The following is a 14,147-nucleotide window of genomic DNA, read 5'->3' as shown; positions in this document are numbered from 1 at the left end:
ATTTTTACGGAACTCTTAGGAGCGGATTAAAGCCCAAACAGGAAATGCCAACAAGCTCATGAATATTAATGACCTCATAGAAATTCCATAACCACTGAAAAGGGTTTTTACCCTGAAACAAGACAAAATTATCAAAGTATTATATATTTTAAAAATCAGGTTATATTGGTAAATTTTACTTTGAGCATTTATTTTCCTTGCATCAACATTAGTTGTATCCTTAGGCAAGATACTTTACTTACGTTTGCCTCTCTCCACCCAGGTGTATAAATGGGAACCCGGTTAAATCAAGACACAACTTTGCCAATTACTAGCTGCATTATGGGAGTAGGCCTATGTTTCCATACGTGTTTGATCCAAAAAATGACTGGGGTAATAATATTCAGCGCATTGAGAGCTTGCTTATATGCGCTATATAAGAATGAACTATTATTATTATTAAATACAGATACCATCATACGAAAATGCTGGTCCGCATCACGCTTAGGCCTATGTTTCGTTCCACGCGGAGATGCGTCAATTGACGTTTGATTTGCCGGCTCCTGACGTGCGAAAGACCCTTTACACGGGTAAAAACCCCGATGAACAAATATCACTAGGTTCATCATATCATTGTAAAGTCGTATTTATATATACAAAATATTCAATGATTTAATATATTAGGCCTACTTTTTATACACTTGTCATCTTGAATCCATGATTTTCAACCAGGTGTTGTGATTGATCATTCATTGCTAGTATGTTGTCTGTCTTCTTCACCTCTAAGTCCTCGTCCCGCGCAAAGCAACGTCTCAGACCTACAATATATTGTAGTATGTGCTTTGTATGTTTTGTATATGGGTGTATTATCCGAAATAAAGGAAATAATGAATGAATAGGCATTGACAACAACAGTTACATTTATTCACAATTTTCATTGTTTTTATACACTATATTGATATCGTATATTGTAACTTTAATGTCAAATCTACATTTTGAGCTTACACTATAAAAACAATAGCTTCGTAAATTTTCCACAGGTATAATAATCAAGTAAAATTAGTTAATTTTGTTTTTTATGAAAATCACAATTTCAATTATGCCACCTTTACATCTTAAAATGTCCACATATTATAATTTACATAATATGAATATATTGTTTAAGGTAAAATATATTGTTTTTTTTAAAATATGAATATTGTTTTTATATTCATAATATGAATAATTTGTTCTATTAATGTATTATTTTAATTAACCTAATTAAATTAATATCAACACTACCTGTTAGATTTGTCTGTATGTAAAACAAGTTGCAGCTTAATTTTGCAACAAAATATACAGGTATATATTATAAGTACAATGAATTTATTTTACTGTATTTAAAAAAAATCATAATATTCAGTAATTTTCCACTTTAATTTCTTCACAAGAAGTACATTTTTTTGCTTTATTCTAGGAAATAACCTCAACCAGCCGCTTACAGTGCTTTTTAAGTTGCTCTATCAGGTAAATCCCCTTACTGTATAAATGTCCACCATTGAATATTTACAATTCCTTGATCGAACTTTTCATCAGGAGGAATAAATCCTGTGTTGAATAATGTAAAGCCAATATCATGTATTTCTTTAAATAATTGTGTCTTATTCAACCAATTTTTAAACGTACGTACATGTATAAAGAGTGCATCATATTCTGATATCTTCAACTCTTTATTGTAGTCTCTAATGCTACGCGACGGAGGGGCTTTGTTCTCAGTCTCTTCAAAGAGGTGTTTTATAGATGGCAGTAGATCGATAAATGTAGGTGGCCCAGATATTGACCATGTACATATATCACCATTAAAATGAGTAGAACACCTAAGATCTAAAATAAATCTACTTCCTCTAGACCCATTCAGTTGTTGATTTCTTCTTTCGTCAATCATTTTAATTAACTCTGGAATTTGGTAAAAATCCGCTTCGGCCTGTAGAATATCCCACTCTTTAAATCCGTCAGGTAGGATGAGTTTTGATCGTCGCAGGAAATTGAGAATGTGTCGAAATGTAGGCCCATCTCCGTCAATAATGTAGCGATTATGCTGATCAACTTTAGAAGGAAGGTCACCAATGAACATAGCACCCAGCATAGACTCCGGATAACGAGTTAATGTTGAACGAGATGTCGTGTAGAAGTGTCCACCAACATTTAGATCCAATAATTCATCCATAGTCGAGTCCTATCGTATATGATTTGAAGTGATATTGCTATTGCTTTCTTTCTCTTTAATTATATGCAATATATTAAAGTGTGTAAATGTGTCGTGATAGGGCCACGGACACGTATCGTGATTTGTAAGATTTTGCACTTAACTTATGGTACTATAGTATATAGCCTATGCCTACAAGGATAGAATATCGTGACCCTATGTGATACTTTTGTAAATGAAAATACTCGGTTATTCAGCAGAAACACACTAGTACAGTAACGCTCAATTCACCTGACAAAATTGATAATTGGCATGCAATCCATGAAACAAAGCACCTACCTTTTATTATAGAAACCGGGTTGGATGCACGATATACGAGTATTGTTACCAGGCAGACTATTCACTTTGAATGTAGGCCTATTACCGCGTGATCATGGAGAATAATGGTGGATAAAGATAACTGTTTCATCAAAATTAAACTCTGAAGCTGATTCTTTGTCTTCTGCTTTATTTTTAAACTGTGTGTCGTTCAAAAACTACAAAAAAATACAAAAGAATTAAATTAAAGCGAGGTTCCGGGTTTAAAATGAATAGTAAAAATATAAAATATAATTGTTTGTCTCTTGAACAGTAAAAGTTTCACTTATTATAAGCGAGCGGTGAGGCAGAACGAAGGCTGTGAAGTGAAGATAAAATTGCAAGTGCAGCTACGGCGATATGACACTGTGGACTATCGTGCCGGAAATATACCGGCTTTCTGTGAGAAAGGAGTCGGGCATATTCGGCCAATAAAAAGTCTCTGACAAAATAATTATTGAGGGCGTCCTTTATTGTTATTATTTTTGCCTAGCGATATATGGCGGCGAATTTTAAGTTACAGATTATTATCTTCCTTTATAGCATATTTATGCAATACATGCTATGTACAGTATATTGTGCATATATTATACAGGTACAGCAATTAATTAGCCGTCATCGGCAATCTGTAAAACACCTTAGAAGGCTGTACAATTTACAAGGCGACGAAGGGTCAGGCACCAACAAAGAGCTGCTATGGCCTAGGCCTATAGATTATGCTACAAATTTCTTTTTGTCCCCTTATTTTAAGCAGCTCTCTTATCTCATTATCCCTCCAGTTCGACATCATTATTATTGCTAATCAATAATTATAAAGACTGCCCTCTATCGAAGGCCTCATTATTTTGATAGGAAATAAATACATATCTATAGATGTAAATGGAGAAAAACAGTCACTCTAAATATTTCGTAGTCGAACTAAAATATTTGGATATATGGCATGGCACATTGCACAAAAAAAGCTACAATAGATATGCACTTGAAAAAGTATCGGACAGGATGAGTGTTTGAAAAAAATGTTAGTTTTCATAGCCCGAAATCTGATCGATTATATATAATATAATTTGAATATAAAATGAAACAAATCACTGACATTATTAATATGAAATATTTAATTGAAGACCAATAATTCAACGTGTATTATTCGTGTGGTTTCTAGTGAATTACGAAAAAAAACCCCAATTTGATCGAACTAAAGTGTAGGCCTATTTTTATAAATTAAAACAGGTTATTAAAAATTATAATTAGCGGTTAAGTTGAAGTACGGATTATTATAGTCCATAATAATAATAATATTTGTTGAAGCGACAGATTACTTTGTTGATTACTGTATATAAATTAGTATATTGTTGATGAGGCATCTTCCTCAACACTTGCTCCTTACGCGACTAATAACATAAAGACGGCACTTCCATTGCATGATGCCTATAATTGACGTTAGCTTTAAATTGTAAACATTTTTTATGTGAATTTAATCTTGATCATTAACTTATGTCATTTCACGGCGAGGAGATTATAAATTAAATTTCTGTAGAATGTCAATGTATTTATACAGCCATGCTTGATGTGTAGATTGATTAGTATACATTAGGACGCATCACCATTATTGATGTATTTGTGAGAGGAAAATGATAGTGTTCCGGTTTAATCAACCATACAGTAGAACTCCGCCAGTAGGACACCCGGGGGGAGGGGGTTGGTGGGCGGGCACCCATATTCAGGAGGGACACTTTTCCTTTTGTATATGTTTCAACACTACGGCCAGATAAACTTGGTTCCCACTAGAGACGCAACGTACGCGCAACACAAGCGAGTTGACCAATGACAAGCCACTGTTCGAATAATCCATCGCTTGAGATTGGTCAACTCACTTACGTTGCGTTACGTTCTTGTGTTACGTCTCTAGCGGGAACCAAGCTTAATGGACACTATTAAGGGGACACTTTGTTCGTAATAGAGGTCCTCTCGACATAATGTCCAAATTATGACGAATGAAATGAATTGCATTCTTTATTCACAGAATTTACTGACATTTACCGAATGTGTATAAAGGAAACACGTCTGGAAATAGGCTGGACTGATTGAGAATGTAATAGTGCTAAAGCCGGCGATGCAACTAACATCACACAGCAGCCAGACAGAAGAGTGCACTATTGTAGGCTACCGATCTTGTCATCGGAAATTCAAGGCAGGTGGTTTCAGAATTGTTACAAAATTGGCATCGGGACAGTTACTAGGCCTAATGCCCCACCACCAACATCTCGGCACCAAGGTAAGTCAGGTCATACAGTGGTGCGACGGTTCAGAATACGATGGAGACAAACTTCGGCCTAAATCAGGTGCGTTTGGGAATTGTTTACATACCGGAATGTATGACGTCATCAAGGCTACGCGAATATAACAAAATAGGATCACCATTTGTCTCGCATAAACCAATGACGTCACTGAACCTTAAAATAGTAATACGGATAGAAATATACGCCACCAACGAATGATAACTTTATTAATGACTGTAATTAACATTTAATCTAGTCAGAATCGATGAGCGCGTCTTCGTAAATGACAAACATATTTATTACAAAGCGTTTGATTTTAATGAGGTGTGTGGTACGTTAGCCAATATCATTGTTAACAATATAAACAATATATCTATATGGTTATAGCCCTCGATGAGGTATTGGCGTAGTAGATACTTCAGATAGGTAAGTCATTAAGTTGCTTGTGTTGTTCAATTTAAGACTAAGCTGTATTTTGGTGGTTTTTAAGACGGGGTTCATGAATGGAAGTTGTCAACGAAGAGTTATTAAATGGTAAATATCATTTTATGTAGATTATACAAATATCTTATATACTTACGCTGATTAAGTCCGATTGCACCTGATTCATTATTATTGCACACAATATTGGTCGTCGTCGTGCAATCTGCTTTCACCTAGGGGTGTATTGATTATAAAACGTCATCGATTCTGTACCGGAAACAATTAATGAGGAGAACAATACATTCGATTTTTATTCTTGATTATTATTATTGTTGAATCTACGGTAACGCTTTGTTGTTACTGGGCTACACTGATATATGACTAAAAACTATTCTTTTGAATGTAATAGTGAATGGATTATATTTGTCGCGTCTTAACAATCCTTGTAAAATTAACTATATGAGCGTTCAATATGTCATAAAAGCATTTATGCTGGAAAAAGTCATTCCATTCAAAGCTATTCGGCTCAAATCCATCAAACTACGTTTTCGCGCACACGTACAAAAGCAACTTTTGTACGCACGTGTCCGTCGTCACGGCCGTGTTTCTCATTTTCTTTTTGCGGTGTCATTGCTAAAATCATTCCCTCGAAATGCAGTTATTATTATTAGAAAGAATTATTCTGTCCACTGAAATCACAATTATAATATAAGCGTTAAACAGTAACAATATTTTGCTAACAATAACAACGTTTTTAATTTTATTTTGCAGTGTACTTAATCAGCCCTAATTAGTTGTAGAAATTGACAGAAAAAATTATAGAAGCTTGATTGCAAGATGCAACGCAAGGACGTAACCGCGCCGCAAGTAATTTGACCAAACACGACGCGATGCGTCAACTAAACTATCGCTTGTGATTGGTCAACTCACTTGCGTTCCTGCGTCGTTACGTTGCGTTCAAGTGGGAAAAACTTTATAGATTAAACATAATCCATTATTAACATTCAATAAAAAAAATCCTTACATATTAATAAAATAATCAAGTTATATATTAAAACATCAACTGATTTCTGTCGACTTCGGTTGTCTAAACATTCATAATGTATCAGTATGTACGGCAGACAGAGCTACTTTGATTAAAATATTCTGGATATTTCAAAGTACTTTTAAGGTCAAGCATTATAACTTTATATAGTAGAAATACTATGCGATGAGAGTATTTTTCTTTAATGATATTGCCTGCTCTTGGATCTCACTCTGGTTATTAATATTAGCTAAAAGATTGCTTGTCAATGTTGGTATCTCAATCCGTTTCTATCTACGCCGACACAAGATCAGGAATATTAATATAAATAGACCAAGATATCCCGGATTTAGCATGTGATTAATACGCGATAAGAATTACACAACCTTGAATGAATAGTATTTACGAATCATTCTCCAGTTATACAACAGCATCGTTTGTGATTCATTATAAAACAAGGAATGATGATAAATTGTTTTCTGGTAACTAGGTGGTATGAGCATTAGCCTGCGGACGTTTATACGCCGACGGACACACTCAGGATTGGAAATGCTCAACCGTTTAAAGAGTTTTGGGGGAGTAAGCATGAGGCGACGTGGTGCAACTACCTCGTCGTCAATGATGCATATGGTACCAAACGAGGAGGACACATTGGATGATATTGTCATGACGTCGGAAGTGTGTAGTATCTTTGATAGTCCATTTCGCCTTATAAAGGTAAGAACAAATATAAGAAAATACTATTTTATTACTAAGAAAATTAATGAAAAAAGGAGGTAATACGGAATACAAAGTGAATTTACAAGATTTAAAAATGTTACTGATGAAGTTTATCGAATTGAAATGACACAAAAATGTGATAAATAATATGATTTTATGTGATGACATGAAAGATAATATGAATGTGAATAAAAGTGGTGTTTACGCCACAAAAGAGAAAAACATAATATTTTATTTAGAACAAGATACTATTAATAATTATTAATACTTAATTGCAAAAATGTAGAGAATTCGTGAGTTATAGGTTAAGTTGTATTTATTTGAGTAACCAAACTTATCTCAACAAATGAATTTAAGTACACGATAGCTATTTATCCAAATCGTTTGAAGTTGAGTTTTGTTTACATTATCAATAAGAATAATAATAATATTTTATAGAAGTAGTCTTCACTGTCACTCCGTTGTCGTAAATTTAATCATGATAATATCAAAATGATTAATGGTCCAATATTTAGAATCATATTGCAATATTTACATGATCATTTCATAATTAAATACATTTCATTAATACTTTCGTTAGCTCAAAATTGAATATTGTTAGATGAGCAATGATTTAACTACAGTAGGCCCATGACTAATTAATTAACTACAGTACTAATTTAAAGATGTATTGTCCCCTTGAAAAAACAATTCTGTAAAAAGTTTTAGTTGAATATGCCATTTTAATGTCACACAATAGTTATCCACGTTGACCAAAAATTGGATCGAAAAAACATTTATTTACCTGAAAAGCAAAAAATAGTCAAATTGGCTGCCAGCCAATGGGTTTTTGGTTGAATCTAACCATTTATTTTGTCATTTTATAAGTGAAAACATTATTTTTTTCATTTTTTTCTGCGGAAGTGATTAGCTTTATTAAAACTACAAAATAACCTTTAAAGTCTGATTTAATTAATCTTCATTTTTCATGTTTTTGGAGGACAATACATCTTTAAATAATGTACACTTAACTAAACAATTAAACTATTATAGTATTCAGAAAAAAGGTTTTTTTGTCGACTGCTGATATATTTTACATACAATATGGTGACAACATAAATGACTGCCTTAATTGACCCATATGCTAAAAGGGACGCTGATCTAAAATTCCACGTTACTAATAAATTACAATAAGAATAATTGTATCAGTTTTATTGTTATTTTATCAAATAGGCCTACAATATTTATTTTAGAAGAGGACTACTGTATTTTTATTTTTTTCATTATTACCTGTCTTAGATATTTGTAATTGATTGCTTTTTTCTTTTTTTGTTCTTTTTTTACAATAAAATTTAATGACAAAAAACAAGATAAAGTGATCGAATTATACAAAAACAACAAACACCAATGGGTGACAGGAAATACTAACTAATTGGTTAATTTATCATCAAAGAAGGCCTACAATACTAAGAACTTAAGTTATTAAGCTCCTCCTTCTTAATTATTGTTCTTTTTATTGAAAAAAAAAATTAATAAAAAAATTGGCATTTAAAACAAAATTTAAATAATCATCGTCACTGGGACAATGAGAAGAATATATATATTTTTAATAATGTGAATTCATACTATAATAACTGAGCAATGGCATTTTGACTGATCACTTTATTTCAGAATAAAAAGTCCATACAACAAACAATACAAACGGAAAATCACACTAAAATAGGATTTTCTCCCATTTAGTGAAGAGATTTGAAGATTGTAACAGAAGAGTGGAATTACATTCTTCCTTGGTAACAGATAGTTGCATATTAGACTGTCTAACAAGATCATTTCACTATTGAAAACTCTTATTCTAAAACCATAGACGTTTTAACTGTTACAACATACATATACGTAATACAAAGTAGGCCTGCAATTTACATGTGATAGACACAGTAATTTTACATTTACACATTGTTACAAATTTCAATTTCAATATTTCATAATTATTACACAATTAACTACTGTTCATTAATTTTTAGTAATATATCAACTTTATTCATCGTTATCAAACTCATTAGCAAATGTATCAAACATCATAATAATGTTATGTGTTTTGTTATATATTTGTATGAGACCGATTGTGCCTCTCATGTGTTTCACAAGGATTAAATAACTCTTCATCTGATTCTCCATAATCGTCATCATTTTCCTCATTACGTCATCATCTATAGGATATCAAATGTGCCTTAATTACAACTTAATCAATGACTGACCAACGGTAATGCGTGCTCTTCGATTTATTCCAGCGAGAACAATGTCCCCTCGATCCAATACCCTATTTGTTCCGTCTACTTTTCAAAGTAAATGTTTATTTATAACTAACGTTATTTTTGAAAAATATATTCTTCGATTTGATCCATTTCGTCGTCACCGTGTAATTAAAGAAACATACAGTAAAACAGTTGACATGTCGGTGAGAACAAACAGCAGTAATTGAATCGAAACGTTTCATAAAGGAAAATACCAATTAGTGAGATGAACGAAATATTTGAAATTGGTATAGTAGTCTTACAGATAAATAAACAACCGTTTGAGGTATCGTTCAGTTGTTCAAACACAACAACAACCAACGCTGTAAGAAAACAGATTAGGCTGATGACAAATAAACCACTCCTTGCGTCGGCAAAACTATAACGACGCGTCTTAGTTTTGTTATCAATTATTATATATTATTATCAATATTTATTATTATTCCACGTGCTTATGTTATGATAGCTATATATGACGTCATGTGGTATCACGTGCGCTTAAAAATGTATCTTAATATTATTTCTCCTGCATCTTTTGGTAACAACATTTGGCAAATGTTATGTTAAATGTACATATTATAAAACTATTTCTCAATGTTTTCATGTCACCATACATCTTCCTTTTTTTTTACATGCTTCCTGGCTCCTGCCTTTTATCTCTCACAGATGGCCAATTAATTTGGGTTTTTTTGTTTCCCTTTTTAAGATTTCTATTATGATTATATAAATTCCATTTTTTTTACTTGTTGTCAACTGTTATGTTATTGTCTTACAAAACTGTATAACTGTTCTGAGGATCGTTCGATCGGCTTCGTAACAAAAATTAAAATCAAACATCGTTGAGCGTGCGCATGCGTAGATCTACTGTTGAAAATATTTCTTAACAGTTTACTTGCTCACTGAACAATTTATATGTAGAAAATAAGTATATAATATCATTCCATTTCTCAGTAATAATTTAACTTTGAAATAATATATTAAGCTTGGTATGTTGGCGACTGAAGGAGTGTTGATAACATCTGATGATGTGGACATCCTAATCAAATCTATCAATTTAGTTGACAATCAGGCGATAACATTATTTGTCAATCAGTACTTAGGTAATGAAGATAATGATCTTCCAATGGTATTTTGCAATAAGGTACGCCCTTATCATATTTCTCATAGTGTAATAACCCTTATATAAAATGACTGAAATAATCCATTAGGTTTAACCCTTATGTTTGGCATCATGGCATGAATTTCGTGAATAATTATCTCAGTTTTCTCATTCATAGCATTAAAGAAGGACATCAGATAGTTTGTTAGATCTATAACCATCAAAGTCAAATAACGTATGCACAATTCTTGTAGCTGATTCAGTCAGTCATTTGCCACACTCCCATTCTAGACTCGATGAAAAATCAGATTGAAGAAAACTCATAAAATAAAATAGAAAAGAAGAAAGTGAATTCAGAAACAAAAATGTTTTCATGGCTTACATATGCAATTACTCTATCATACAATGAAAAATCAAATTGAAGACAACTCATAAAATAAAATAGAAAAGAAGCAAGTAGAATTCAGAAACAGTTAAGAATGGTTTCATGGCTTACAATTCAATAACTCTATCATACTATAGGATATAACCTATATAAGTATTTTACGTTTATACCATTTTAATGTCCTACAATAATGTATAATGGCCTGTGAATTCATACTTCATGTAATATGTGCTAATTGCCATTTCTTTAGCTAATAGTTTTTTTAAAAATTAAAGTGTGCTAAGTTACAAGGTGACTGACTTAAGTTATAATCATGGTAGCCTACAAGTGTGCAGCAGCTAATGTCATAATCATATTTTAGTCGTAAATTATATTTTTCTCATGTAGTGATTCTCTATGGTTGAATGACGTATTTTTTCATATCATTTATCCTAATTATATTGCCCTACATTTCCACTATTGATGATCTATTTTTTTGTCAATAAAAGTTGAATGAATAATCCATTGAACAGCTCATTTCTTTAAACCTGCAATCGATCTCATGACGATATTATAAAAGCCATTATATTTGTTAAAGAGATCGTTTATCATAAGCGGAATCAGTGCATTTGACTCCACTTTATCCATCTCCTATTAGTGACCGCATTTAGAATAATTATTTATACATTATCTCAGTTTATAGTCTAAAATGTGAATGTGATATTATCAGAGAGAATGTTCGTGAGTACATGAACATCTCTCTTGTTTAACATTGTTGAACAGGAATTACTGTATCTACTGTATATAATGCATAATTCTGATTTATATGGATTGCATTAATGTGAAAAATGATTCCAAAGAAAGAATTTCTACTTTTTCCAAGCATGGAAAAACGCCTTGTAAACTGTTACTGTAGACATTAGGTTATTTTGTATTTGATATTGAATAATTAACTGTTTGATACATGAACATCTCTTGTTTAACATTGTTGGGTGGGGACAGCAGGTGACACTGTATCTACATAGGCCTAATGCATAATTTTGATTTCTGATTCCATGAGGGAGAAAGAATTTCTACTATTTCCCAGCATAGAAAACGCAATATAAACTGTTACTGTAGATATTAGTTTATTTTGCATTTGATATAATTAACTGTATGACAATATGACAATGAAGATTTATCTTTATTCTTACTATCTTAATCTTATCTTCTTTCCGACAAATAGTATAGAGTTTAGCTACACCCACGTCATATATTTTCTGATTCCTCTCGATGAAGGTATTATCCTGCTAGCTTCTATGGTCTTATTATTGCAGACTGACATCAATCCTTTTCAATCTCTTACTATCACTTTTGACAATTGTGTTTGTTTCACTGTTAATAGAGGAAGACCATACACAGTAGTACTAATTTCTAATTCTTAAAACATTCTGTCTCAGTGAATAAATGTTTTTATGTTCTAATAATTATCATAAAGCTTGCCTGTGAAATGACAAGCTTTGCTTACCTTAAGTGATGCTTACCTTAAGTGATGCTTACCTTAAGTGATGCTTACCTTAAGTGATGCCTACCTTAAGTGAAATAAGGATGCAAAGAGTATTACTCTAGGCTGCCTCCTATCATAGTTTTAATGTGTGAGCTGCTTATGCTTAATGTTAGTTCACCTATGTATGCTTAGTGTCTATTCGTTAATGTCCTAATTGAGATTGTTTGTCCTTTAAAGCCAATTTAAATTATTCTGTTTTCATTAAAAAAAACATTCTAAACAAAGACATAGAAAACAGTAATCTTGTTTTCCAGCAGGCCAATATATTAGCATAAATCTAACATTCCTTGATTGGTTGTGCATTTGTTTCATATCGCAATAATAAGTAAATTGAAATGCCAGCACTAATGTGCATGCTATTCCATCTACTTTCGATTCTCAAGAATAAATTGAGTGAAAAACATGGTTTAAATAATCTATTTTACTTGATTACGTTTGTTTGACATAATTTTGTTAACCGTAAAACCATGCTCAAATACGTTTGACCTTCTAACACTAGTACAATAGAATGCCTCGTGTAAAATAATCAAATTGTAATTTAGCGTTAATTAAAAGATATTAAAAGATTTCCAACGTAAAGGCAATGTATTCAATGAGGCCTGCAGAAAGATTAAATAAACTACAGTTAATATTGACAGTAAGTGAGGATAATTTTTGTTAATTAACTTAAATATTGATTATTTTCAAATAAATGAATGTCTAAACAGGGTTTAGAGTGGTTAGATAATAGGAACATTAATGTACAGGAATGTGCAATCTGCTCTTTTCTCGATCAATTCAAATTTTAAACAAAGAGTAAATAATAATATTTAATACTTACCACATATCTCTGTATCGAACGTATTCTTGTACATTTTTTTTCAACAATGTTCTTACATGGAGTTATAAAATTATACCCCCATGGCTCTTCTATAGCTAGTTTCCATTTTCATGAGAAACAATGCTTTTCTTGCTAGTTTCTATCCCGCCCACTAGTTGCTAAGTTGTTTTAGCTTTCACACCAGTGTCTCCCTATTTCCCTTATTTGCAAGTTTAAGTAGTTTCTATCCTTCCCACTGTGAACCTTGCTAAGTTGTTTTAGCTTTCAGTCCTTCCCAATTTCCCTTATTTGCCAGTTTCCTGGACTTTCTGCATTCTCACTCCGGATGACGAAGTATTGATCGAAACTATCTTGGTGTACCCGCAAACTTTATATATCAACATACTATTATTTTCGTCATGCAAACATTCCATATATCCTTTCTTTGTTACGTGTTACGTGTCTATATAAACGGTCAGTGAATGAGAATTTAATATTGACATAGTGGAAGCGTGTCGCTCTTCGGAAACCAAAACTATCCACACCTGCACAAAAGAAATCTAGGCAGAATTTCTTGAATGTTGGATTATAGAGACCGCGTAATATCAATTTCAAATACAATCCGATGTAGGCTGACCAGTAAAGCACATGGCTTTTGCAAAGTTGTTCACGGTAGGTTAACAGATCTTTCTTAGCATGTAGACCTATACTAGCCTAGGCCTAAATCAATGATCATTTCTTAAACCACTTCAACGCAGGCTTCGTGTTTGTATGTAAACTTAGGTTTATTGAATTTATCTCTACAAGCCTTGGTGTGATTCTGGAGGTGTACACATTAACATCTAATCGTTTTACTCTCCTCTCACCAACATAGACTATAGATCTATTGGTTGAACTTTTGTTCTATTTATTTACTTGATGTGTGTATTATTTCTTGTATAGTAAATAAGTACATTACATTGGAAACTATTCAAATTGAACATTTATGTATGCAATGATGATATACATCAAATAGTTTGGTTACTTATGATCATGGAGGTATAAAATAACCTCCATGTTTTGGTTTTATTATGAACGTGGGTTTCATTTACATTTTTAATCTTTA

At 32.3% G+C, this 14,147-nt stretch overlaps 2 protein-coding genes across 3 annotated transcripts in view; one reads left to right on the top strand and one right to left on the bottom strand.

Annotated features, from left to right (window-relative positions):
• Positions 1–1,495: 1,495 nt before the first annotated feature.
• LOC144854793 (BTB/POZ domain-containing protein KCTD21-like) lies at positions 1,496–2,591 on the bottom strand. Its single transcript, XM_078712778.1, has 2 exons — positions 2,504–2,591; positions 1,496–2,194 (listed from the first exon to the last, which is right to left on the bottom strand). The coding sequence occupies exon 2, from the start codon at positions 2,183–2,185 to the stop codon at positions 1,496–1,498; it is 690 nt and encodes a 229-aa protein (XP_078568904.1). The 5' UTR covers positions 2,186–2,194; positions 2,504–2,591.
• Positions 2,592–6,788: 4,197 nt separating this feature from the next.
• The window catches only part of LOC144853976 (transient receptor potential cation channel subfamily A member 1-like), a 34,923-nt gene continuing 27,564 nt past the window's right edge, over positions 6,789–14,147 (top strand). For both annotated transcript variants that reach the window (XR_013614473.1, XM_078711855.1), the window contains exon 1: positions 6,789–6,961. Coding sequence is in view for 1 of the 2 variants with exons in the window: in XM_078711855.1 (XP_078567981.1) it covers positions 6,794–6,961 (168 nt within the window). In the remaining variant the exon portion in view is untranslated. The remainder of the gene's footprint in view (positions 6,962–14,147) is intronic.

The sequence above is a fragment of the Antedon bifida genome, chromosome 10 (assembly GCF_963402885.1).
Source record: "Antedon bifida chromosome 10, ecAntBifi1.1, whole genome shotgun sequence".
Classification (NCBI taxonomy): Eukaryota; Metazoa; Echinodermata; class Crinoidea; order Comatulida; family Antedonidae; genus Antedon; species Antedon bifida.
The sequence above is the reverse complement of the archived record's forward strand: the minus strand, read 5'-3'. Positions and strand labels throughout refer to the sequence as shown.

What these genes read in the sequence shown, in the direction of transcription:
- LOC144854793 (XM_078712778.1), bottom strand. Translation starts at nt 2,185, where the DNA reads ATGGATGAATTATTGGATCTAAATGTTGGTGGACACTTCTACACGACA.